The sequence below is a fragment of the Mrakia frigida genome (genome assembly GCF_051309035.1).
Source record: "Mrakia frigida strain ATCC 22029 unplaced genomic scaffold BDY24scaffold_14, whole genome shotgun sequence".
Lineage (NCBI taxonomy): Eukaryota > Fungi > Basidiomycota > Tremellomycetes > Cystofilobasidiales > Mrakiaceae > Mrakia > Mrakia frigida.
In genome coordinates, this window is record NW_027481267.1 from 669,173 (window position 1) to 691,459 (window position 22,287).

Below are 22,287 nucleotides of genomic sequence, written 5' to 3' on the forward strand. Positions count from 1 at the left end.
CATCCCCTACTCAGAAAACCTCCCCCTCCTCCGTACCTTCCTCGACTCTAGAAACCTTCTACTCTTCAAACTGAATCCCACCTCGCACCTCTTCGAAACCCTCATCGAGTCCGATCCCTCCCTCAAACCAGCGCTCGTCGAAATCATCCGTTCCATCATCACCGACTCCTCACCCTTCGAATGCCACACCAAGGACATCGTCACCCTCGCTTTCGACTCTTACTTCTCTTCCTCCTCCAAACCCGAACTACCTCTCATCTCGTCCCTCGCTTCCCGTCTCCAACAACACTCGAAACCCTGGATCCCTCGCGTCCTCACTTCCGTCGTCGCTCGACTGCTCTCCCTCTCCTCTTCCGAACCGAGAGCCGTTGCTCGGACCATCGTCGAGGATAACACCAAATTATCCATGAAGAGGATCTGGGAGGAGCTTACGGACGTTTTTCCCAACCTCGAACGAGGAGCAGAAGACGAGCTTCGATCCGACTTGGACGAGTATCAACGAGCTCTCGACGCTGGAGTGGAGAACCCTTCTCCTTCTCGAGAGAAGATCATCGAGGGCTTTGTTTCGTACGCATCTGGGGAAGAGGAGCAACCGTGGTTCCTGAGAGAGTACGTAGCGATGGAAGACGGTTCGGAAGACTCGCTCGATTCGACGAGAACGAAGGAGGAGAGGATCCTGCAACGAGAGCTTGGCTCGACGCTTGAGCTTTGGGAGGGAGTTTTGAAGGGTTGGCCTGATGAGGGGGAGAGGAAGGAGATGATCAGGAAGGTTGGGGGCGGAGGGGAGCTGTTTTACCGCGTCGATGTCGGAGCGACGAAGGCTTTTTGGGAGAGGTGAGCGAGATAATTTCCTTTTGGACCTGAATTAGTGCTTCTATTCCTAAGCTGACCTGAATCTTTGTCGTTCTGATGCTCTGGCAGCATCGTCGACAGCAGACATCATGGTTACCTCGCTGATGCGATCAAGGCGCTCTTCGCTTTTGGTTCCGAGGAGAGGTTGAGGCAGACGAAGGACTGGTGAGGAGGTGTAATAGGGTCGAGATATCTTTCTATCCCATGTTGTGCTTCACTCAGAGGTGCTTTCATGTCCTTGGAGGACGAGAGACGCGACGAGGCTGCTTTGGGCTGAAGCTCAGGAGGTTTCGGGCGAAGGAGAGACGACGACGAGAAGGCCTGTTCCTTCGAAGTTATGATCGAGGTTTTGGTCAGAAAGGACGAGCTAAGGTACTCTCAGTTTTATAGAACAGTGCAGAACATGTTGGGAGCTCGATGAACTCGTCAGAGAAGGAGGAAACGGTGAGCTTTCGGGTTGGTTTCGGACGGAGAGAGGACGCTCTCGTTTCTCGCTCTTTTCCTCCCTTTTCCTTATCAGTCGCGAAACTCCAGAACGGATGAAGCACATTTGAGTCCCTTAGTCAGTGCTTAATCTCGCAAAGAGATGAATTCTCCCACCTCGGGTTGAAGGGAAGGTGATCAGGAATAAAATCTAAAAAATCAAGAGAAGTCGAAAAGTCCTCTCCCCTAGATCTCCCTCTCCTCCCTCCCACCCACCTCCCCCCCTCCCCTTTCTTCCCCCCCATCATCATGCGTTCCGGTGTGATTCGAGTCTCCAAGCAGGCTGCCAAGGTCAAGGCCTCCCAGCGAGCCTTTGCTTCTACGCTCGCTTCCGCTCCCAACTTTGTTCGACCCAACGTCGCCGTTGCCTCGCCTCTCATCAAGCAGGCCAAGGCTGCTGGTGAGTGCTCTCTCTTTCCCTTTCTCTTCTGGTCGTATAGATGGGGGAGCATAGGAGGTCAGAGTGGGACGAGTTTATATAGAGAAGAGGAGGAGATGGGAGGGGGAGAAGGAGGAGCATGGTTGGTTGAGAGAGCGGGCGGAAGGGCAAAGGGGACTGGAGGACGGTCCTGTTCCCTCCTCCTCCCTCCTACGACCCTCCTGGTGGCATCCAGAGGTCGAGAGGAAGCTTCTCTCGACCTTGCCGCTTGATTTTCTCTCGAAAGATTGAAGATGCGAGCTTGAAGGAGGCTCGAGATGGGCTCCTTCTCTCTCTTGGTCGACGTCCTCCTCCTTCCTCCTTCCTCCTCTTCCCATCTCAACCTCCCCAATTCGGCCCGACTCAACGTTTCCCACTCTGTTGTCTCTCTTTTACTGACATCTTACTCTCTTTCTTAACCCTTTTCCATCTCCTTATCGAATTCTACTACCACCCACCACCCTCGCTCTCCTCTCTCCGCTGGCCCTTCCTTCCCTTCCTCCCATCTCAGCCCGATCGTACGCTACCGAGTCCAAGTTCGCTACCGGACACATCAAGACTGTCATTGGAGCCGTCGTCGATGTTCAGTTCGATTCCGACGTACGTACCCATTCTCTTTTCTATACATCTACAACCATCTTCTCTCGTTGAAAGGAAACACAAGGGCTGACCGCCTTCTTTTTCCGAACCGCCGCGACCTTTTTCCCTTCCTGCCCTTGTCTCCCTTGCCCTCCAAACAGAACCTTCCCGCCATTCTCAACGCTCTTGAGGTCATCGACTTCTCTGGAGGACGACTCGTTCTCGAGGTCTCCCAGCATCTCGGAGAGAACACCCTTCGATGCATCGCTATGGACGGAACTGAGGGTCTCGTACGTCCTTCGCGCCCTTCGCCCTCCCTGCCTTCCCCTTCCCTTCCTCGTCCCTCACGAACGTGTCCCTCATCCTTCTTCCTTCTTTCTTTCTCCTACAGGTTCGAGGAACCAAGGTCGTCGACACTGGAGCTCCCATCATCATCCCCGTTGGTCCTGGATGCCTTGGTCGAATCATGAACGTCATTGGAGAGCCCATCGACGAGCGTGGACGTACGTCCTTTCCCTCCTCCTTTTCTTCCACCTGCTGTAGAGCTGTCGCTTCGAGCACGCTCTAGAGTCCTTCCTTATCGTCCAATCCACAACTGACGTCTCTTTCCGCTCTCGCTTTCTTCTCTACCAACAGCCATCGTCGGAGTCAAGATGTCGCCCATTCACGCCGACGCTCCTCCCTTCGTCGACCAGTCTACCACCGCTGAGGTTCTTGAGACCGGAATCAAGGTCGTCGATCTCCTCGCTCCCTACGCTCGAGGAGGAAAGATTGGACTTTTCGGCGGAGCCGGAGTCGGAAAGACTGTGCTCGTGAGTAGGAGCTCTCTGCTCTCGTTCGACTTCCCTGATCTGCCCTTTCCGGCGTTGTTTTTCGCTCGAGCTCACACCTCCCTTCCTTTTTTTCTTCGACGATCTTCACCACCTCCAGATTCAAGAGCTCATCAACAACGTCGCCAAGGCCCACGGAGGTTACTCCGTCTTCACTGGTGTTGGAGAGAGGACCCGAGAGGGAAACGATCTCTACCACGAGATGATTGAGACTGGTGTCATCAAGTGCGTTTCTCTTCCCTACCTCTTCTGCTACATTTCGCAAACACCTCTTACCCTTTCGAGCAAGCTCTGACCTTTGTTTTCACTTTCGTTTTACCCTTACAGCCTCGACGGTGACTCCAAGGTCGCTCTCGTTTTCGGACAGATGAACGAGCCCCCCGGTGCTCGAGCCCGAGTCGCTCTTACTGGTCTTACGATCGCCGAGTACTTCCGAGACGAGGAGGGACAGGATGTGTTGCTCTTCATTGACAACATTTTCAGGTTCGTTCCCTTCTGCTTTGCTCAGCTTGAATCGTTTGAGTTCGACGACGCTGACCTCGTCGCTCCCCTTTCCTTCCTTCCTTCCCTTTCTCAGGTTCACCCAGGCCGGATCTGAGGTTTCCGCTCTTCTCGGTCGAATTCCTTCCGCTGTCGGATACCAGCCCACTCTCTCTACCGATATGGGACAGATGCAGGAGCGAATTACCACCACCAAGAAGGGATCCATCACTTCCGTCCAGGCCGTCTACGTGCCTGCCGATGATTGTTCGTCCCTCCTTCTCTTTGATACCTTCTTCTCCTCTCCGCGAGCTCTCCCTCGGACTTCGTTCTGACCTTGTTCGTCCGTTCTTCCCTTCGCAGTGACCGATCCTGCTCCCGCTACCACCTTCGCCCATTTGGACGCCACCACTGTGTTGTCTCGAGGAATCGCTGAGTTGGGTATCTACCCCGCTGTCGACCCTCTGGATTCCAAGTCCCGAATGTTGGATCCTCGAATCGTCGGAACCGAGCACTACGGTTCGTTCTCGTTCCCTTTTCCATCTGTATCCTCTCGTCGCTCGAGGCTGATTTGGACCTTGTTTTATTTTCCCTTTTCGCAGAGATCGCCACCAAGGTCCAGAAGATTCTCCAGGACTACAAGTCCCTCCAGGATATCATCGCCATTCTTGGTATGGATGAGTTGAGTGAGGAGGACAAGTTGACCGTCGAGCGAGCCAGGAAGATCCAGCGATTCGTGAGTTATTCTTTCCCTCTTCTTCGCTTCCTCGTGCGCATTGGCTGACCCTCTGCTTTCTTCTCCTCCTTTAGATGTCGCAACCTTTCGCCGTCGCCCAGGTTCGTTGACTCTCGAGCTCGACTACAAGACGACGACGAGCTAACGCCTTTCTCTCCCTCCTCCCCGCCTTCCTTTTTCCGCCTCAGGTTTTCACTGGTATCGAGGGAAAGCTCGTTTCGTTGAAGGAGACCATCCGATCGTTCAGGGAGATTCTTTCCGGAGCTCGTAAGTCTTCATCTCCCTTCTCTAGACTTCATTGTTCGAGCTCAAGCTGACCTCGTCTCCGTCCTTCCCTTTCTTCAGACGACTCTCTTCCCGAGGGAGCCTTGTTCGTCCCTTTTCCCTTCTTGGCCCTCGATACGTTTCCACCTGACTGACATACCTCTCTCTCTCCTTCTTTTCCGACTTCGTCTTCGCTAGCTACATGGGTAAGCCTTCGTTCTCTCCTCCTCGACGTCGTCCGATCCTCCTCTCGTCGTACTGACCTTCCTCTTGCTTCTCTTCTTCTCAGTTGGTGGAATCGACGACGTCAAGGCCAAGGCCGACCGACTCGCCAAGGAGATGAGGTTCGTTTCCCTTCCATCCCCTATGGCAGTCTCGAAGAGAAACGAGAACGAAACGCTGACCTCCTTCCCCTCCTTTTCTTTCTTCCTCCTCACAGCGGTTAAACGTCTCGCTTGCTTAGTGGGATCGGTTCGAACGGGAGAGAAGAGAACTGTAGATATTAAAGCAGATTTTAGGCTGGGTTTCGTTGGCTTTTTCGGGGATGAGAAGTGCTTCTTTTGGTTTGGATGAAGGGAGAGAAGAAAGCGAAAGGTCATGAAAGAGAAGAGCGGAGAGACAGTGGACGAGGCGTATCAAGTAGAGTGAGGTAGAAAATAAGACGCTGAGAGAGAGGAGTCGGGCATACGGGAGTCGGCGTGAGAGAGAAGAAGGGACGAAAGAAACGAAACACGACGACGGCGAAGAGAGGAAAGGATGCGAAGAGATTGGACGCAAAAACGAGGAGCAAAGCTACTTGTAGAACCGGAACTACCTAACTTCTCGCTCGCCCTCTCACTCCTCCTCCTCGCCCTCATCCCCACCAATATCCAACATCTGCCTGAAGGAAGCGACCTGGCCCTCGAGCACTCCAAACCTCCCGTTGATCTCCCCTGCGAAGCTCTCGAGGGCAGAGGCGAGGAAACGAAGAGCTTGAGCGAGATCCGAGCAGGGCTTGCCGTCGATGGAGAAAATGATGGGAGGTTCGGATTGCTTCTGAACGAGAGAGGGTGGTGGGACGACGGAGGAGGGAGAAGGGTTGGGTGAGAGAGGAGTGGGAGGGAGGGTGGCTGGGTTTGAGGAGGGTTGGGAAGCGAGGAGGGTTGAGACGAGGGTGGTGATGTTCTGGGTAAGGAAAGGAGTGAGACCGGTGGGTTGGAGGGTCGTAGTAGTGGTCTGAAAGGAACGGAAGAGGAGGGGAACGCGTCGAAAGAGAAGTCAGTCACGAGTAGTTCGACGCGTCTGTCCTTCCCTCCTCTCACCCTCGAAAAAAAAGAGATCAGCAGCCTCACCTGTATTTTCATCTTGGCCTCCACCTCCTTCTTGAACCCGTCCAGACTTCTATTCAGCTCCATCGCCTTGCCCACTCCCTCCGCCAAACCAGCCTTGACCTGCCCTTCCAACACCTCGACCCTCCCCTCCAACTCCATCTTCTTCCTCTCCAACTTGTCCAGTTTCCCCTTCATCTCTCTCCTCTCCTCTCTCCAAGCCTTCCTCTCCTCCTCCCACCCTTTCTGCATCCCTTCAAGCCTTTCAAACCGCTCGCCCAACAGCCTTTCCTTCTCCTCAATCTCCTTCTTGTGAGCCACGAAGCGACGGTTGATCTCGCTCGAAGCAGCTTGTTGGGAGATGGAGGAAGAGAGGATGTGGATGAGTTTGCTGCAGGTGGTTTGGAGCTGAGGGGAGAGGAGGTTGAGTTGGGTTTGAAGGTCTGCGATTCGGAGGTGGGAGGTGCGAGTGCGGGCGGCTTTGAGGGGAGGAGGGAGGGAGGAGTCTTGGAGGTCGGAGAGGGAGGATTCTTCGGAAGTGAGGGTTGAGAGAAGATTGCGGTGTTGGGTGTAGATGGTGAGGAGTCTGGGTATTGGGAGGAACGAGTGAGAGAGGAAGAGGTTCAGGTCGCGTCGAGAAGGGAACGAGACGAATCGAGATGGGAAGAACGGGAGACGAACTCTTCAACGACAGCCATGCAGTTTTCGCCGGATCGATCGGATGACCTGTGATCGACGTCCATAGGAACTTCCCTTCCTTTGCCCTTCTCGTCGACCTGGAAACAGAAGGAGAGAAACGAGACGTCAGCTCGAGATTTCTCAGAAAGAGGTACGAAGAAGAGGACTGACCTTGACTCCAGCTCCACATGAGCTACTGCTACTTCCCTCTCTCACAACTCTACGATCAGGATGTATGGATCCTTCTCGTTTCGTCCCGTCGTCCCTCAGTCCAAGCTCCCTCCTCGCGTCCTCCCTTCCTCCTCCTACTCCTGATCTCGACGCTTCCGATGAGACCGCTCGACCTCGGTCTGCAGGGTGCGCTGGACTTCCTTGAGTGCCGGTTCGAGAGCTTCCAGCGTGAGGAGATTCCTTGGCTGAGGCGTTTCGAGGGAGTGGAGGAGGTGGAGGAGGCATCGTTCGGTCGTTGTTGCTGGTGGTCCTTCGAAGAGGTGAGCGTGGTCGAGGAGGAGGATCTAGGTAGGAGGAGCTGGTTCGTCGAGAAGGGGAGCGACTTCGTTCTCGTTCTCGTTCTCGGTCTCGTCTGAAGGATGGAGGGGAGGGAGATCTTGGTCGACGGGCGGGAGAGCGAGATCGTTGTCGAGGATATTCTGAGCGACGGAGGGGAGATGCTGGACGACGAGGACCGTATTCGGTTCCGGAGGAAGATGTGGAGGATATGCGCTGGAAGAGAGATTACGACGTCAATGTTTGCTTGAGCTACGCGTCGAAGCGAGGGAAAAGGACAGAGACTCACGTCGTGACGGCGAGGAGAACGAGAAAGGGAGGGAGAAGGAGAGCGCGTTGTTGACGGCGGAGACCTATCTCGTGAGGATCGAGAGTTTGTTTGTTGAGGAGGTGGACGAGGATCTAATCTTGGGATGGAATATGGATCTTGAGCTAAAGAGAAGGGAAGAAAGAGAGCAAGGGAGGAAGGTCAGTTTGGTTGGGAGGTGAGCTCAACGAGAAGCGGGACGACGTCGAATCGCTGACGATCTGAGTGAGGGTAAGGGCAGTTTCGATGAACGCAGCCTCCTGGAGATCTGTAGAAGATACAGACGGGCACTAGGAACACGGAAGAGGGGAGACAGAAGATGAGCCAGAGCGGCGAGCAGGGCACGGGTGTGGATGGTCGATGAGCTTCAACGTTCCTCCCTCCTCCTTCCCCCTCTCGTTCCTTTCGCTCGTGCTAGACGAGCTTCAACGCTCTTGGAGTTCTCTGCATATGGATAATGAAAACCTTCTGCTCACCTCTAGGTCCCTTTGGCGGCGACTGCTGAGCTCGACCTTTCACCAGCTCTTGCTCCTTCATCTTCTCCTTGTAGCGTCGAGCTTCCTCTGCTCGCTCTCTGATGTCGGCCTTGGAGGATGACGTTTGGGAAGTGCTGGATTTAGGCGAGTCCTCCAAGGGCATAACCCAGTCGGAAAGGAAAGAAGGAGGAATCGTGAAGAGGGCAGGGAGGGAATGGCCGTTTGAGGGGAGGAAGAAGGGAGGGAGGGAGGGATTCGGAAAGGTGAGCTTAACTCCTCCTCTGGCCTGCTCTCTTCTTCCTTCTCACGAAACCACAAAGTCAAACTCTTGAAGGTAATTGTTCACACTCTCGGAAGTATCTCTGCAAGCATACCTTTTTTTTTCTACGAGTTACGTAACCCCAAAAAAGGAAGAAGAGGAGCTCATCCGACCCGCGCGCCTTCTTCCCCTCCAACCACGACCTTCTCTTTCTCTCTCTCCTTCTTCTTTCTCCCTCCTCCGTTTACGCTTCTTCTTTCTTTCTCCCTCCGTTCGAGTTGATCCTTTGTCTCGTCTCCGAAGCCGAGACTCGAGACATGGGGACGACCGAGGGCAGGAAGAAGAAGAGCTGCTAGATCGCCCCCTTCCTTCTTTCCTCCACTCAGGCGTCGACTCCCCTCTGTTTCGCCTATGAGGGGATGAAGAGGGGGGTGTTCTCCCTTTTTCATATTTCTATCTACTTCTCCTCAGTCAGGGGAATCGGAGCTCTAGATATAGCGAGGGATCGGACGCTCCACCGCTCCACTCCCTCCCCCTCCCCTTCTCCCTCTCCTTCTCCCTCTCCTTCTCTCTTCCTCTTACCTTCTTCTCGTCGAGATGGCGCCTCGTCACATCGTCAGCTGGCTCGATATCATCATCAGGGCGACGGTATGTCGGGCGATTCCTTCGACGAGTTGAAGTGAAGAGATGAGGAAGACGGGTCACTCTCCCTCCTTCGTTTCTTTCCTTCTTCCTCTCTTCTTCCACTTCTGCTCTTTTCGTTATCTTCGACTGCTCATCCCATCAGAAACTTCCATCGCAGCGAAGGCGACAGTGGGATTTGGTCGGCGAGGTTGACGAGTCGAGTTGAGGTGTCCTCACTTTGCATCCATCTTTCTCCTTCCTTCCATCCCTCCCCCCTTTCTCACAGTCTATTTCGAGGAGCTTCTCGCTTGTTCGATCTCTGATGGACAGTGAGAGAGCTTCTTCATCAAGATCGCTTTCTGCGCAGACGAGTTCGAGCCAACGAGTGTTCAAAGTTTGAGCTTTCGTCTCTCCGCCGTTTCTCGAGAAAGCCTACTCCTCCCGAGAGAGTCGACTGAGGGAAGCCTACCTGTGAATGGATCCCCACCAGTACTCTTGGAGATGCCGAAGTTCGATTCTTTCGGGAGCGGTCTCTTTTTGAACGAGACGCGACGGTCCCTTCTTTGGGTCCTGGACCTTTGGCCCAGCGAAACATCCCTCCCAAGCAACGGAAGGTGGTAACCTAATGTTCCGCCAGCTTTTGGTTGGCATGGCGAAGCTCGGCACTAGATCCTGAGGTGCTTGAACAGGGGAAGGGAAGGCTGGAACCGACGCGTCGTTCACCTCGATTTTTTTCCGCTGTCTTTCTTCTTAGTTCTCTCGCTCGATAACTAGATCCTCTCTGCCTCTATCCCAATCCCCGAACATCTTATCTCACCGAAGAGTGAACCGCTGCCCAGTGAAATGAGAGGAATTCAAGAGATCAGACGCGTCGTCGTCAGTCGTTGCCCTCTTCTGCCTTCTCTTCACTGTGTGCTCCTCGAGCCTTCTTCTCTCCCCCTTCAGCCCTTCTGGGATATCAGTGCCGAGCTTTTTGATGCAGACTTGGCGCAGATATCTCCTCCATAGTCAGTCGAAGAGAGATCAGAAGCTGCTTGGTTTGAGGAGGAACGACGCGATCGACGTGATGCGTTCTGGTGGCTCAGCTCCACGCTTTCGAACGAGGCGTCGCTCTCATCTCTATATCTAGAACACCGAAGCAATGCTTTCGTTTCAGATCCACTTTCATCCTTCCCTCGCTCCGTGTCTCGAAACCAAAGGAACGCGTCGTTTTCCACGCACCGTCTCGCTCCTCGGTTTCTCGCCCTGGGTATTGTTCAATGGCATTCGTTATTTGACTAGTTCTTTACTCTGGAGGAAAGTGCGAAGAGGTGAGAGCTCAAACGTTGCTTACTTGCGTTCCGTCGATCAAAAAGAGTCAAACATCTATCAATCCACCGCGCCTAAGACTGCAAGAAATCTATCAGAATTTAGCGAGAGTAACCTTCGAAGACCTGCTCTCATCAATCGAATCGACTATCCAACGTGAAAGGAGGATGAAAGGATCGGTCAGCATCAGCTGAAAACGAAAATCGAAAAGACGCGTCGACTCGACTCACTTTTCGTCAAGAAATCGTCCGATCGAGCTCCCGTTCCTCCGATGTTGACCAGTCCAAACGAATCCTCGTGTCCCTCAGACCAAGCCGTCCTCTCAGCCCTCGAAGATCGCTTCGCCTGCTTGCCACTGGGAGGGTTCGACTCCCACGCCTCCTCCCGCTTCTCCTTCTCGACTCCCTCCTTGTACGACGCGACCTCCGATTCCAAACTGTCGACAGGAGACTCTGGTCGAACGTAAGGGACTGGGCGAGCTCCCACGGCAATGCTTCCGGATTGGAGAGGATCCTGGTAGGTCGAAGTAACCACGTTCATGGCGACGCCGCCGTGCGTCGAGTGGGAAGTGGGAGTGGAGAGGAGGTGTTTACGCGTGACGACGAAGATGGCGACTGAGACAGAGCAAGAGAGGGTTGAGTATCAGTTATTTGGAGGAAGAGGTGGTAAGAAACGGGCGCGTCGTCGGGTTTTCGGACGGCAGGCTCCCTCCGCCAACCAACGATACGTACCGTCTCCTACGGAAATCAAGCAAAACAAAATGTTACTGGTGATATAGACGGAGTTTTTCATGATCGTTCCGTTGGCTCCGAGAAGGGTGCAGGTGACTAGCGGTATGGAGAGACACCCGTAGATGCAAGGGAAACTGCACGAGATGGGAAGCGAATTCGTGTAGGAAGGCATCAGCTAGTCTACTTTGTTTTATCGTGACATGGGAATAAACTCACTAGAGCATCTTCCTCGCCACCAATCTGACCTGCTTGCCTCGCTTGACCGACGACGGCAGAGCGTCCGACGACTTTCCGCTGGGACCTGAACTGGATCCTCGTCCGGTCGAGCTGTTGGTTCGGTTGGTGATCTTCTCGAGCGCGCCGGAGAGAGAGAGGAAGAGCATGATGTAGAGGACCGCCATGAGAGCAAGGACTGAGATCGAGAGGTAGGAGACGATTCTGGAAGTCGAAGGAGAAGCGCGAGTCAGTAAATCGAAACGATACCGCAAGGGTAGGAAGGGAAGAACTCACAGGAACCAGGTCTTGTAGTTTGACGAGCCGAAGGTGAGCCAGCAGCCCGAAGAGTTGGGACCTGACGAGAAGAAGGGAACGGTTCAGCTATGCTGTTGCACGCCGGAGGAGAGAGGGCTAGGAACGCTCACCGAAGAAAGAGAAAGGAGCCGTGTTCATGACGGGTCCAATGACAGTCATGAGCTGATAGAAAGAAAGAGGAGAAGGAGGGAAGATCAGCTGTGGCGACGGACGTCTCGACGAAGGTTGGACGAACAGTAGCGAAAATCCATCCACATCTGGAAGAAGAAAGGAGGAAAGGAACAAAGGTCAGTATGTCCGCGTCGAGCATGATCTCGAACAACATCCTCTCCTCCTCCCGTTCTGCTCGCTCACTCACGGTACGACAACCCACTTGGCCCAAGGTGGAGGAGAGTATCGAACGAAGAGGACAAGGAAAGTTTGGATGGCGAGAGTAAGGTTCCAGAATGCTCCTGCAGTGACTCCGAACTTTTCTCCCCGAAAAACGTGAAAAAAACCAGACGAGGAGACGAGAAGAGACGACGCGTCAATCGACGACGTTCGAGAGATCAAGAAGCAAAGCAGACGAACCTGGTTAGTCACTCCTTGAAAGACGCAAAGGTTGGAGTGCTCGATTAGGTACGTCCTGCTCCAGGTCAGATCACCAATCGCAGACAAACTCATGCCCACTGAAAGGGTAGAGGACGAAAGGGCAAGCGAAGTCAGCGAACGGCGGAGGATCGATTTGGAAGAGGACGTACTGTCGCTGATGAGCAAGCAGAGGAAGTAGACTCCGACTGGAAGAAGACAACCGAAGTCAGCTTTTGATCTGGGCGAGATTGGAAAGAGGCGGCGCAGAGGTGGAACGGAGCGAGAGAGAGGAACAGAAAGCGGGACGAACGATCGGTTGAGAGAAAGCTTTTGAGAGCTCGAGCTCGCTCTTTCCTGGCTCCTCGACCCACGTAGACGACATGAGACTGTCCGCATAGAAACGAAGAACGAAATCCGTTATCAGTAGGGTTCGAAACAAGGAAAAATGAGCGCCAGAACGAAACTGACGAGCAGGTAGAGGAGGAGTGAAGAGACGATCAAGCACGAGAGCAATCCTACAACTCCAAGGACCTGCTCATCGAATGGAAAGAAGAAGGTCAGTTTATCTGGGGGGACGAGGCGTGAGACGGCAGGGAGGAAAAGAGGGAAGGAAGAAGAGGCCTACAGCTTGAGCGGCACCGTCTCCCGCGCTCAGATGAAGCGCCTTTATGTGCACCTTGTTCCCCCACATCTCGATCTCAAAGTGCTGGGAAACGTTGGAAGGCTGCGCTCGGTTTTGAAGGTACATGTTGAAGGAGTGTGGGTGGTAGTTGGAGGCGAGGAGGGGAGAGAGCGGGAGGAGGAGGAGGAGAGAAGGAGGGTGGATGTCGGAGTTGACTCTAAAGGAGTGAAGATATGAAAAGCTGAAGCAGCCAAACTTGGCGTTCCGGTTGAAGGGAGCAAATTGAAGCGAGACAGTGGAGGGAGGGGGATATCGAAGGCATCGCAGGGGGTCGAGCGAGTGAGCTTCGCCAGAAGGGAAGGACGACGGCCGGGGTTTGTAGAGATCCGGAGAAAAAGTGGGCCAGTGGATTAATTGATTGGAAGATCAGTCCTTGAGTGGATCTGTTGTTTGAGGCTCGAAGGGAGGATGGGGACGGGAGAGGCAAGGAAGAAGGAGAGGAAGGAAGGCGAGTCGATGAGCTTCGTTTCTTCCTTCTTCAGCTTCAGCCCTCCCGTTCAACATCGCTCATGCACTGACCATGTTTTTTTGGTCAACGATCCATGAAAGATGTTCAACGGGAAAACGCGCTGCTTCAGAATGTCTCGGAGGTCGGTAGTCGGGAGGTCGTGGAGGATTGGGAGCGAGGAGGGAAGGGAGGGGGAGGGGGAGGGGAAGGGGGAAGCGAGCTGGTTTCGAGCCTCTTTTTTGCCACTTTGAGCCTCCCTCGCTCCCCTTCTTGGCGAAAGAGAAATTTAACCCTCAAGACTGCACACATACAGACAGGCTCGAGCGTATCGCTGGCGGCAACTTTCGAACCGGCAGATTTGGGGAAGTCAAAGCGAACGCGTCGTTTCTATGCCTCGTCCCGTTTTAAAAACCGACCAACCAACAGAACGAACGTGAAAACTGCAAGAGAAAACAAAGCGAGCGAGGGAAAGAGAACAGCAGTAGGAGTAAAGCAAGGGAAAGCCCGTAAGGATGAAAACTATCAGAAGCTAGAGACCTGCGCAAGCTGAAAAGCGACAACAAAGGGAGAGAGAGAGAGATCGACCCAACGACCTAGATATCTATGGAGAGAGAACAAACAGAACGAAAAGATAAGCGGCCTCGAGATTCCAGTGGCGAAGGTCCATTAAGAGCGACCCACGAAGGAAGAAGCGTGTTCGAACGGAAGGGAGAGAAGAGGGAGGGAGGGAGGAGAGCCGAGCGTTGTTGTTGAACAGACGCGTCTCGAACGAGGTGGCAGGGCTGGTGCTCCAGGCGAGGTAGAAGTAACGAAGGGACTTGATGGCGTCTAGTCTCCTCCTTCCAGAGCGAGGACCTTTTTCATTCCCTTCTCGTCGACGCTCTCGACTCCTCGAGCCCTGGCTCTCAACCTGAGGTTTCGATCGAAGGTCATCAAGACGACCTTCGCCATTCCCTCCTTGCCCTGGTCGTTGACGTTGTCGTTGACTCGAAGGATCCCTGTTCGATCGACGAAGTGCTCCTCCTGGAAAGAGCAAGCTCGAAGGATGAGGTCGTCCATGTTCCTCGCTCGTTCGGGGTTGTACGAGTTGGAGAACGAGAACGTGATGTCTTCCGCTCGGATGGTGAGGTCGGCGAGGTAGTTTCCACGAGAGGTTTGGACCTTGAGGGTTCGAGAGTGGGTTCGGATGTGAGAGGTGAGGTAGGCGAGAGCTTTGGAGGCTTCGGTTCCGAGGGGAGCTGGTTGGTTGGAGAGACCGTCGAGTTCCGTGATGACTGGTAGAGGAACCATGACGGTCCACTTCGAGGATTCGACGGCGGAGACGAAGAGAGCGAGGGAGGAGAGGAGGACGTTGGTGTCGAATACGAGGACGGTGTATCCTGCGAGGACCGAGGGGAGGTTGCGAGAGGAGGAGGTGGGTCGAGGACCTCGAGGAGCTCGTCCTGTCGAGAGAGCGGCGAAGGAGGTGGTAAGGGACTTGGCCGGTCGAGGTCCACGAGGTCGAACTCTGCTGGCTTGGAGGATCGACCGAAGATGTCGTCGTTGAGCCTGCAGAACGAACAAGAGAAAAGGAGGGGTCAGATTCCGACGCGTCGCGGCATGAGAAACGAGAATCGAGACTGACCTTCAACTCCCTCAGATCAGGATCGTCTTCTCCGTCGTCGTCGCTGTACTCCTCGTCGTCACCTCCATCGAGGCCGCTCTCAGCATCCGTCCACTCTCCTCTCGCGTCCTCCTCCCTCCTCAGCTTCGCCTCCATCTCCTCCCTGACCTTGACCCTCTCCCTCTCCCAACCGACCATCTTCCCGTCCAGCGACTCTCCCTCCACGATCTTGACCTTCCTTCCGTTCAGGTCGACTCCGAATCCAGGGACGTATCGAACGAAGACCCCCAGAGACCAAGCGACTCGTTTCCATCGTCGGGCGGTCAAGTCCTGAGCGTCTGCGTTGTCGGTTTCCCCATCGACGATTCCTTCTTGGAGAGCTAGTTCGACGTCGGCTCCTTCGGGTTCGAACTGAAGGACGTCCATCTCCGACGAGATGGCCTGAGTAGATCGAGGACCTTCCTGACGAGGACCAGGTCGATCGGACTGAGGCTTCTGCTTCCAAAATCCTCGTTCAAAGACCTTCCTTCCGACCCATTCCATTCCTCGTAGGCACCAGTCCTCGGGGAGAGGTCCTCCTCCAGTGAGTTTGGGAGAGACTTCGACTCGGACGTCGACTTTCCTAGGGATGGTGTTGAAGAAGCTGACGAGAGCGGACCAAGGGACGGATCGTTCGACGAGGGCGAGAGCGGCGGGCTGTTTGATGATGGTTGAGAGGAAGGTGAGGAAGATGGGGATGTAAGGGTTGAGGATGGAGTTGTCGAGTCGATCCTTTCGCATGGGGTGGGCGAGGCAGAAGGAAAGGATGGAGAAGGAGAGTCGAAGAGCGTGTCGGAAGGGGAGAGGGAGAGACTCTTCGTCTTCGGCTGAAAAGACCTTCTTGACGAGGGATCGAACCTCTCCAACCTCGGCGGGGGCTGCTGAGGTTCCGTTCGCGGCTGTGAGGTCGTCGCTTCCTCCTCCGTCCGATCCGACGTGCTGACCGACGTCGAATGCGTCCTCTGCTCCCTCTCCTCCTCGCTTCGCTCCTGAGTGAACCATGATGGCTTGAGGAGTCGTCCCTGTCTCGACTGGCTCCTTCCTTCCTCCCTTCCTCGTCGTCTCCTCCACTCCAGCCTTCTTCAACAACCCGTCCTCGATCCCGTACTGCAGACAAGCGGCGAGGTTGATCACCCCCATCTGGATCCACTCGACTTGGGAGATTGGATGGGTTCCGAGTCGTTCCTCCTCGAGACGTTCGAAGAACCGAGCGAAGATGTCGTCGAAGTCGTCGAGCTGGATCTTCGTGAAGATCATCCCGTGGAGGAGGACGAACAGCTCGGACGCGTTGGCGTCGGGGTGGAATCGTTTGGATTGAAGAGCGGAGTCGAAGAGAGGGAGGAGGGATTCTCGGGAGGAGGCGAAGGGGTTGTTGGTGATGAGACTGTGAGTAGGAAGAGAAAGAGAAGAAGGAGGAAGGGGCAAAGTCAGCGTCGGAGATTGGAGGCGAGAAGGAAGCTCGGACTGACCTCTTCGAGAAATGATACAGAGCCCTCTGCTCCTCTCCCTTGACCTCTCGACTGATCAACGCCAACCTGTGATGCAGTCGTCCTTCTCCAGGCTTCTCAGCCACTCCAATCGCGTACCAATCTCTCGCCGTCGTCCTCCAGGTATCTCGATCCTCGACGTCCCACGAATCCGCAACGTCCTTCCCGATGCTGTTCCCGCTCGGTTGAGGCACGTCCTCGTCGTCGATCCTGGCGATCGAGGTAGGGACGACTAGGTCTCTCGTTTCCGACGAAGCGGCGAGGAGAGAGACGTGGTTGGCGACAGCCATCCGGTATCGTGCGAGATCTCCGAGAGCCTCGATCCAAGCTGACCGGAAGTCTTTGACGACGTTCTCGTCGAGGAGGGCGGTGTAGAAGGAGTAGGCGTCGAGGATGTAGTCGGTGAGATGTTCGAGAGCTCGTTCGGAGGTGGAGGAGGCTGAGGCTGAGGTTGCTGAGTCGGAGGCGAGGTCTCGGGACGGGGAAGAGGCAGGGACGAGCCACGTCGTTCGGATCCGTTCGATGATGAGGTGGAATCCGTTCTGCCAAAGTCGAGCGGGGATGTTGTACTTGACCGGGAGGGTGTGGAGGGAAGCAGGGAGTCGAGGGTCGAGGGATTCGGTGAGGAAGTCGTGGTAGGCGTGAGCGAGTCTGAAGAAAACAGGAGAGTGAGAGGTCAGCTTCGAGTCGATAGGACGGGTGGAGAAAAGCAAAACCCACTTCATGTGACGACTGATGAGCTCGACCCATCCATCATCTCCCATTCCAGGTCCTATGGAAGCTCCAGAACCCAGCAGGAAGGTCTCGTCTCGTCCCATCCGTCGATGGACGTCGAGGAGCGAAGCCTCGAGAGCCTGGATCCCTCGATAACGCTCCCTGAGCGCACCAAGAACTCCGGTATCCCTATGAAGCCCAAGGAAGAAATATCAGCTCATGCACCAGCTCCTTGTATGGTAAAGGAGACGTGAACTCACCCTCCCTTCCCTCTCTGCCTATCCTTCAAACTCTCGCTCCCCTCCGAGCTCCGACTCTTGGTCTCGTCTCGATCTCCTGCTCTGCTCGACTTCCTCTCGCTCCCCTCCCTCCTCTTCCTCCTTTCCCTCTCCCTGTCCCCAGGCTCATGGATCGAGCTGAGAGCGGTGCTCTGCGAAGCTGAGCTCGTCGAGTGAAGGTGGGTCGTTCCTGTCGTCCCTGTCGAGTTCGAGCTCACGGAAGGAGCGCTTCTCGACTGAAGGGAGAATCGAACGGGGTCGTGAAGACGAGGGTCGAAAAGCTGACGATCCCCTGGGTGAGGGTTGATGACTATGGTATGAGAACCTGATCCCACGGGGTTGTTGCTGCTGATGGTTTGGTTGGGGAGAGCGTGGTTGCCGTTGGACGAGGAGCCTCGTTCGCGTCGTCCAGCTGAGGAGATGGACCGAGTTCCGACGCTGCCTCCTCCTCCTCCTGTTCTGTTCTGGCTCGAGATGGGAGGACCAGACTGCTTGTCTCCTCCAGGGTTGAAGAGCATTCGACTCTTCCCGGCTTCTGGTCTGGAGGACGAGGACGGACCCGCCGCGGTGGATGGATCGACGGCGAGCTCAGTTGCGGCTGAAGTTGAAGCGGCCGACTTGACTACTGGGAGAGACCTGTCGAACTCTCCTCCGGGAGCTGGTGCTCGATATCGGCGAGAGTTGGACGAGGTTGGAGGAGGACCGTGGGAGGAGTGGGAATGGAGAGAACGACCTCCTCCGTTGGATTGAGAAGGAGGAAGAGGTTGAGGTCGAGCTTGACTGGACGTTGAAGGGGAGGAAGGAGCGCCGAGGAGGTGGTTCATGGGTTGAGAAGAAGATGGTCGAGAGGAGGATGGTTGTTGTTGTTGTTGTTGTTGGTTGCGAGGTCTAGAAGAGCAGAAGCGAGGAAGCGTATCGGTCAGCTCTGAGGGAGAGAAGGAAGCGAGGAGACGGAAGGGAAACTGTTCGAAAGATCCAGTCGCAAAGCTGATTATTTCGCCACCACCACCCCAGAAAAGATCGCGCAAGGACCTTCTTTGTGACCCAGAAGAGTCTAGCAGAGAGTATAGGAGCTGGACGAGAAGTCTTCCCGAGGGAAGAGAGCTCGAAGCGAGGGAACGTCACTCAGAGCTCGTCTCTCTCTCGAGCTCTCCATCCCACCGTTCCGTCGAGGGTTCTGCTACTACAGTACAGTAGAGACCTTGAGTTCCCCCAAATCCTACGCATACACCTGAGGCTCCTTCGCGGCCCTCTTCTACGAGAAATCCTTCCTCTTTTGAGCTCGAAGAATCCCGCCGAGCCCAACCTGACCGACCACCCGCCCTTTCTCCCAACCGTTCCTCCTCCGACTGTCTATACAAACTCACCTTCTCTCTCTCCCTTCTCCGTTCCCTCTCCTCTGACCACTCTGCGATCTTCTAGAATTCTCCAAAGGAAGTCCTGTGGAAGGATCTAAACCCGCTGCTGCTGACTCTTGAGCTCCTCCTCCTCCTCCTCCCCTTCTCCTCCTGTCCTCGTTCGGTTGTTGCTGTAGACGATCCCCATCGGATCGAGGCTGCATAGATTCGAATCCAGTCCTAGGTCGGACTATCGTAGTTGAGGAGATTTTGGGCGAGAGGTGATAGGAGGAAGGGAAGGGAGAGTAATGGAGTCGATGTTGGAGGTCAAAAGAAGGGAGCTGCGAGAGAGAGAGACGCTCGCTTGCGGGACACAACCTTGCGGCTTGGGGGAGTCGTGGTTGCTGTTTTGATTGTAGGAGGATGGTTTTGGTATGACAGAAAGAGGAGATCGTTCTACAGATGATGAGTCAAGACAATTTTTAATATGGTGAATAGGAAGGAAACCAGAGCACGCCCAAAACCGATGAGCTCGCGTCTTCCCTCCCTCCCTCCTCCTGGCCCTCGCTTCCCTCCTTGCCTCAGCCCACGCTGGTCGTCCATTTTTTCCACCAGCTCAGCCATGAGTCGCACTCCTCCGATCTCAGTTGCTATTGATCGTCGTATCACTCAGTAAAAAAAAAGAGTCGAGAAGAAGGAAAGCCTCGACAGCAGTGCTGCGACGACGCGGGAAAGGAAGTCGGCCAGATCTTCGCAATGTGAGAGGGCCGTTGACGAGAGCGTTTCACCAGTTGGATGGTTTCGGAGTGAGGAGAGATCAAGCGAGAACGAGCAGGCCGCCTTTGAGGGAGGGGGGAGGAGGACGACGCGTCGAGGAGAGGAGGGAGCCTCGCTCGCCTCCTCTTTGTCTTTTCCTCGTTCTTTTTGTTTCCCCATCGTCTCACTGCCCTATAGTTTTGATGGCAGAGACGAGCTCCTGAGGCTGAGGTACCAAGAGAAGCGTTGCGTCGGAAGAGCTCTGACGCGTCGTCCCCATCTTTGCCTCAGGGTCTCTGAAGAAAGTCAAAGCGGAGGCGGATGATAACATCTCGCACAGAGAGAAGCAAATGAGTAGTGTAAAAATCCGGAGAGTGGAAGAAATAGAGAAGGGAGGGTACCTAAAGAGAAACGACGAGAGCACCAACGGCTCCTCCAAGGAGAGTCACTCCCGTCATCAATCCCAATCCAGATCCAACACGCTGGTTCGCACCGGAGTTGGTGGAGGTAGCCGAAGCAGCAGCGATGCTCGCGAGGGAAGCTTGGGATTCGAAAGCGACGGAGGCCTAAAGAAAGGAAGGAAAAGGGAGAGAGCGTGAGTTCAGGGCTGAGAGGAGTTACTGAGAAGGGAGAGATGAACGAACAACTGAAGCTGCGGACGTAGCAGCAGCTCCTCCCTCGGAAGCGTACTTGGAAGCAGCTGAGGCGGCGGCTGCAGCTTGAGACTCAGCGAAGTTGGTGGCGGTTCTGAGATTTGGAACGGAGGAAAACGAGACGCGTGAGCTTAGCTTGAACGGCTTCGGGAGAGATGGAGGGAGAATAAAACGAACGCGATGGCTCCAGTAGCAGCGTTGGACGCAATAGATGCCTGGGACACGAAGGCCACTGAGGCCACCGAGGCAGCCGAAACAGCGGCGGCGGTACCGTCTCCTCCAGCAACAGAGGCCTGTGGGACTCAGAAAGGAGCTCAACATTCGTCGAAACAAGGGTCCTTCAAGAAAGTCGAAAACGTAAGACTCACTCTAGAGAATGCTTCCTGACCTGCTGTAGCAGCAGCCTGTCCTACTGAGCCTGAAGGAGGGGGGAAAGAGGGGAGAACGGGAACGAGGTCAGCGATCTCGACGATCGTTCTCACTAGCGAGAGCTCGTTTCTCTTCCAACACAGCTTTTTTCTCCTCTTTCCTGTACCGACCCTGAGACCAGGAAGGTGCCTAAACTATGAAGGGTAACTGGAGAGATCTAGACTTACCAGCAAAATCTGTAGCAGTCGCAAACGCGCCCGTAACCTCGCCCCAAGCAGCTGTAAGGTCACCGAAGACTGTGGACCCAAGGAGGGGAGCAGAAGAGAAAAGAGAAGGTCAGCATTGAGAGGTTATGCACCAAAGCCTTCGAGAGAAGAAGGTGAGAGACTGAAGGGGAGGGAAAGAGGAGGGAAGGAGGGAAGGAGGAGGAAAGCGGGAAGGAAGGAGAGGAGGAAGGTGAGCTCGCACTCACGATCTCGTTTCTCTGCGTCTCCTTGCTTCTGAGGGTAAGCGAAAGCAGAAGTGGCGAGAAGGAAGGGAAGGAGGAGGGACTGAGCGAGCATGTTTTGAGTTTTGAGAAGTTGGAGGTTGGGAGGGAAGGTGAGGGTTAGGGAAGAAGGAGCACAGGGCGGCCTAAAAAGAAGGGAAGGGTCTTGGGAGGACGTCGTCGTTTCAAAACAGCCCTCCGTCATTTCTCACAGGGGAAGCGAGCTTCAGCCCTGCCTTTCTCCCCTCAGATTTTCCTTCTGACCTTCTGCACGTTCAGAAAGACTGTAACAAACGAGGGTGTCAAGGTCGAACGGAGTAGGGAACCTGAGATACGAAGGGTCACACTCTTGCTGCAAGGACGACCGACGACGCGTTCATAGATCCCTCTCGGGCGTTGAGGGCTGAGCTTTCTTCTCTGCCCTGCATCATCTACAACTCAGCTCCGAACAGTATACTTGACGCCTTGGTCGACGCCGAGGAACCGTCAGCCAGCGACACTTCTTTCCTCCGACCAGCTCGATCGATCGCGACGCGTTCCTGACTTTCTTCAGCGCGTTTGAGAGTCAGACACCTCGAGATGGCGGGCAAGGAAAACCTGCCTCGATCCCACTTCAAAAATCTCCCAGCCGCGCGTTTGAGTCAGTGAAGCTGTGAGAAAGTCAGGTGACCTGCAATTGGGCAAGCGGGAGGGAGGGACAGGGAGGGGAGGGGAGGGGAGGGAAGAGGTCGTCTTGCATCGAACCGCATCCTCCCTCACTCTTCACCACCTCGACGCTCAAGGCTCTTCAACCTCAAACTCCATCAAGCTCGACAATTATACTAATCTTCAAATCTAACAAACATGCTCTCCATCGTCAACTCTATGCGACCTCTCGTCTCTCGAATCATCTACTCGTCCGTCGTGACTCGTCGCGTCCCTCACGCCCGTCGTTTGGGCTATCTCGATCGCTTTCGAGGTGAGTGTACATTCGGATTCTTGATTATCTCCAGCTTTTCTTAGTCAGAAATCCAGAACATGAGGGCATCGAGGAAAGAGGGGGAAGGAGTCGGGAAGAGAGACGTGTCGCACCTCCCTCACTCCTCCGAGGTCCGGGAAGATTTTCGAGCGCGATTGTGCCCTTCTTCTATGCGAGCTCTCTTTACGAAGTGTCTCTAGCCGGAAGGAAAAGCCTATAGCTGATCTCAGATGACACTCGAGCACGAAAGGAAGTAAAAGGAAGCACAAAGCGGAGAAGAAACTGAAGACGCGCCGTTCCCGTGTGCGGTTTGGGAGTTGCTCAACTCGACTCCTCACACAGTTCTCTTGCTTACCAGCGTTGATTCAGCTATGGAATGTCACTGGTAAGGTCGAGGAGCTGGTGTGAGGAGAAGAAATGAAGATCCCAAACCCTAGAAGGGATGTCAAGAAGGAAAGAAGAAGATGACAAGGAAGTAGAGCAGGCAAGGGCGAATGAAGATCTTTCCTCGACATCTCCACAAAGTAAAAACGAGA

The 22,287-nt window shown here is 54.7% G+C and overlaps 6 protein-coding genes across 6 annotated transcripts; 2 read left to right on the forward strand and 4 right to left on the reverse strand.

The window, feature by feature from the left end:
• The first annotated feature begins 1,543 nt into the window (after positions 1 to 1,543).
• On the forward strand, positions 1,544 to 5,206 carry ATP2 (F1F0 ATP synthase subunit beta). The gene is made up of 16 exons (XM_076640376.1): positions 1,544 to 1,735; positions 2,265 to 2,353; positions 2,494 to 2,622; positions 2,724 to 2,835; positions 2,969 to 3,144; positions 3,263 to 3,387; positions 3,490 to 3,645; positions 3,740 to 3,909; positions 4,006 to 4,161; positions 4,245 to 4,378; positions 4,453 to 4,479; positions 4,567 to 4,645; positions 4,724 to 4,748; positions 4,841 to 4,848; positions 4,932 to 4,986; positions 5,082 to 5,206. Exons 1-16 carry the CDS (start codon positions 1,585 to 1,587, stop codon positions 5,086 to 5,088), a joined length of 1,599 nt encoding a protein of 532 aa, XP_076497070.1. The 5' UTR covers positions 1,544 to 1,584; the 3' UTR covers positions 5,089 to 5,206.
• Positions 5,207 to 5,225: 19 nt separating this feature from the next.
• BDY24DRAFT_388524 (uncharacterized protein) lies at positions 5,226 to 8,133 on the reverse strand. Its single transcript, XM_076640377.1, has 7 exons — positions 7,918 to 8,133; positions 7,660 to 7,731; positions 7,424 to 7,566; positions 6,799 to 7,350; positions 6,631 to 6,725; positions 5,974 to 6,535; positions 5,226 to 5,857 (listed from the first exon to the last, which is right to left on the reverse strand). The coding sequence occupies exons 1-7, from the start codon at positions 8,078 to 8,080 to the stop codon at positions 5,477 to 5,479; spliced, it is 1,968 nt and encodes a 655-aa protein (XP_076497071.1). The 5' UTR covers positions 8,081 to 8,133; the 3' UTR covers positions 5,226 to 5,476.
• Positions 8,134 to 8,372: 239 nt separating this feature from the next.
• On the forward strand, positions 8,373 to 9,603 carry BDY24DRAFT_388526 (uncharacterized protein). The gene has a single exon (XM_076640378.1). It carries the CDS (start codon positions 8,596 to 8,598, stop codon positions 8,857 to 8,859), a length of 264 nt encoding a protein of 87 aa, XP_076497072.1. The 5' UTR covers positions 8,373 to 8,595; the 3' UTR covers positions 8,860 to 9,603.
• A 570-nt stretch (positions 9,604 to 10,173) lies between these two features.
• BDY24DRAFT_388529 (uncharacterized protein) lies at positions 10,174 to 12,817 on the reverse strand. The gene is made up of 13 exons (XM_076640379.1): positions 12,566 to 12,817; positions 12,409 to 12,471; positions 12,251 to 12,326; positions 12,111 to 12,146; positions 11,941 to 12,038; positions 11,729 to 11,838; positions 11,606 to 11,627; positions 11,481 to 11,532; positions 11,350 to 11,410; positions 11,056 to 11,277; positions 10,840 to 10,973; positions 10,339 to 10,722; positions 10,174 to 10,255 (listed from the first exon to the last, which is right to left on the reverse strand). The coding sequence occupies exons 1-13, from the start codon at positions 12,686 to 12,688 to the stop codon at positions 10,203 to 10,205; spliced, it is 1,434 nt and encodes a 477-aa protein (XP_076497073.1). The 5' UTR covers positions 12,689 to 12,817; the 3' UTR covers positions 10,174 to 10,202.
• Positions 12,818 to 13,430: 613 nt separating this feature from the next.
• BDY24DRAFT_388530 (uncharacterized protein) lies at positions 13,431 to 18,063 on the reverse strand. The gene is made up of 5 exons (XM_076640380.1): positions 17,174 to 18,063; positions 16,920 to 17,102; positions 16,182 to 16,850; positions 14,695 to 16,096; positions 13,431 to 14,618 (listed from the first exon to the last, which is right to left on the reverse strand). Exons 1-5 carry the CDS (start codon positions 18,013 to 18,015, stop codon positions 13,899 to 13,901), a joined length of 3,816 nt encoding a protein of 1,271 aa, XP_076497074.1. The 5' UTR covers positions 18,016 to 18,063; the 3' UTR covers positions 13,431 to 13,898.
• Positions 18,064 to 19,590: 1,527 nt separating this feature from the next.
• On the reverse strand, positions 19,591 to 20,924 carry BDY24DRAFT_388533 (uncharacterized protein). The gene is made up of 6 exons (XM_076640381.1): positions 20,779 to 20,924; positions 20,534 to 20,602; positions 20,306 to 20,355; positions 20,115 to 20,230; positions 19,929 to 20,031; positions 19,591 to 19,850 (listed from the first exon to the last, which is right to left on the reverse strand). Exons 1-6 carry the CDS (start codon positions 20,867 to 20,869, stop codon positions 19,686 to 19,688), a joined length of 594 nt encoding a protein of 197 aa, XP_076497075.1. The 5' UTR covers positions 20,870 to 20,924; the 3' UTR covers positions 19,591 to 19,685.
• Between the last annotated feature and the right edge of the window lie 1,363 nt (positions 20,925 to 22,287).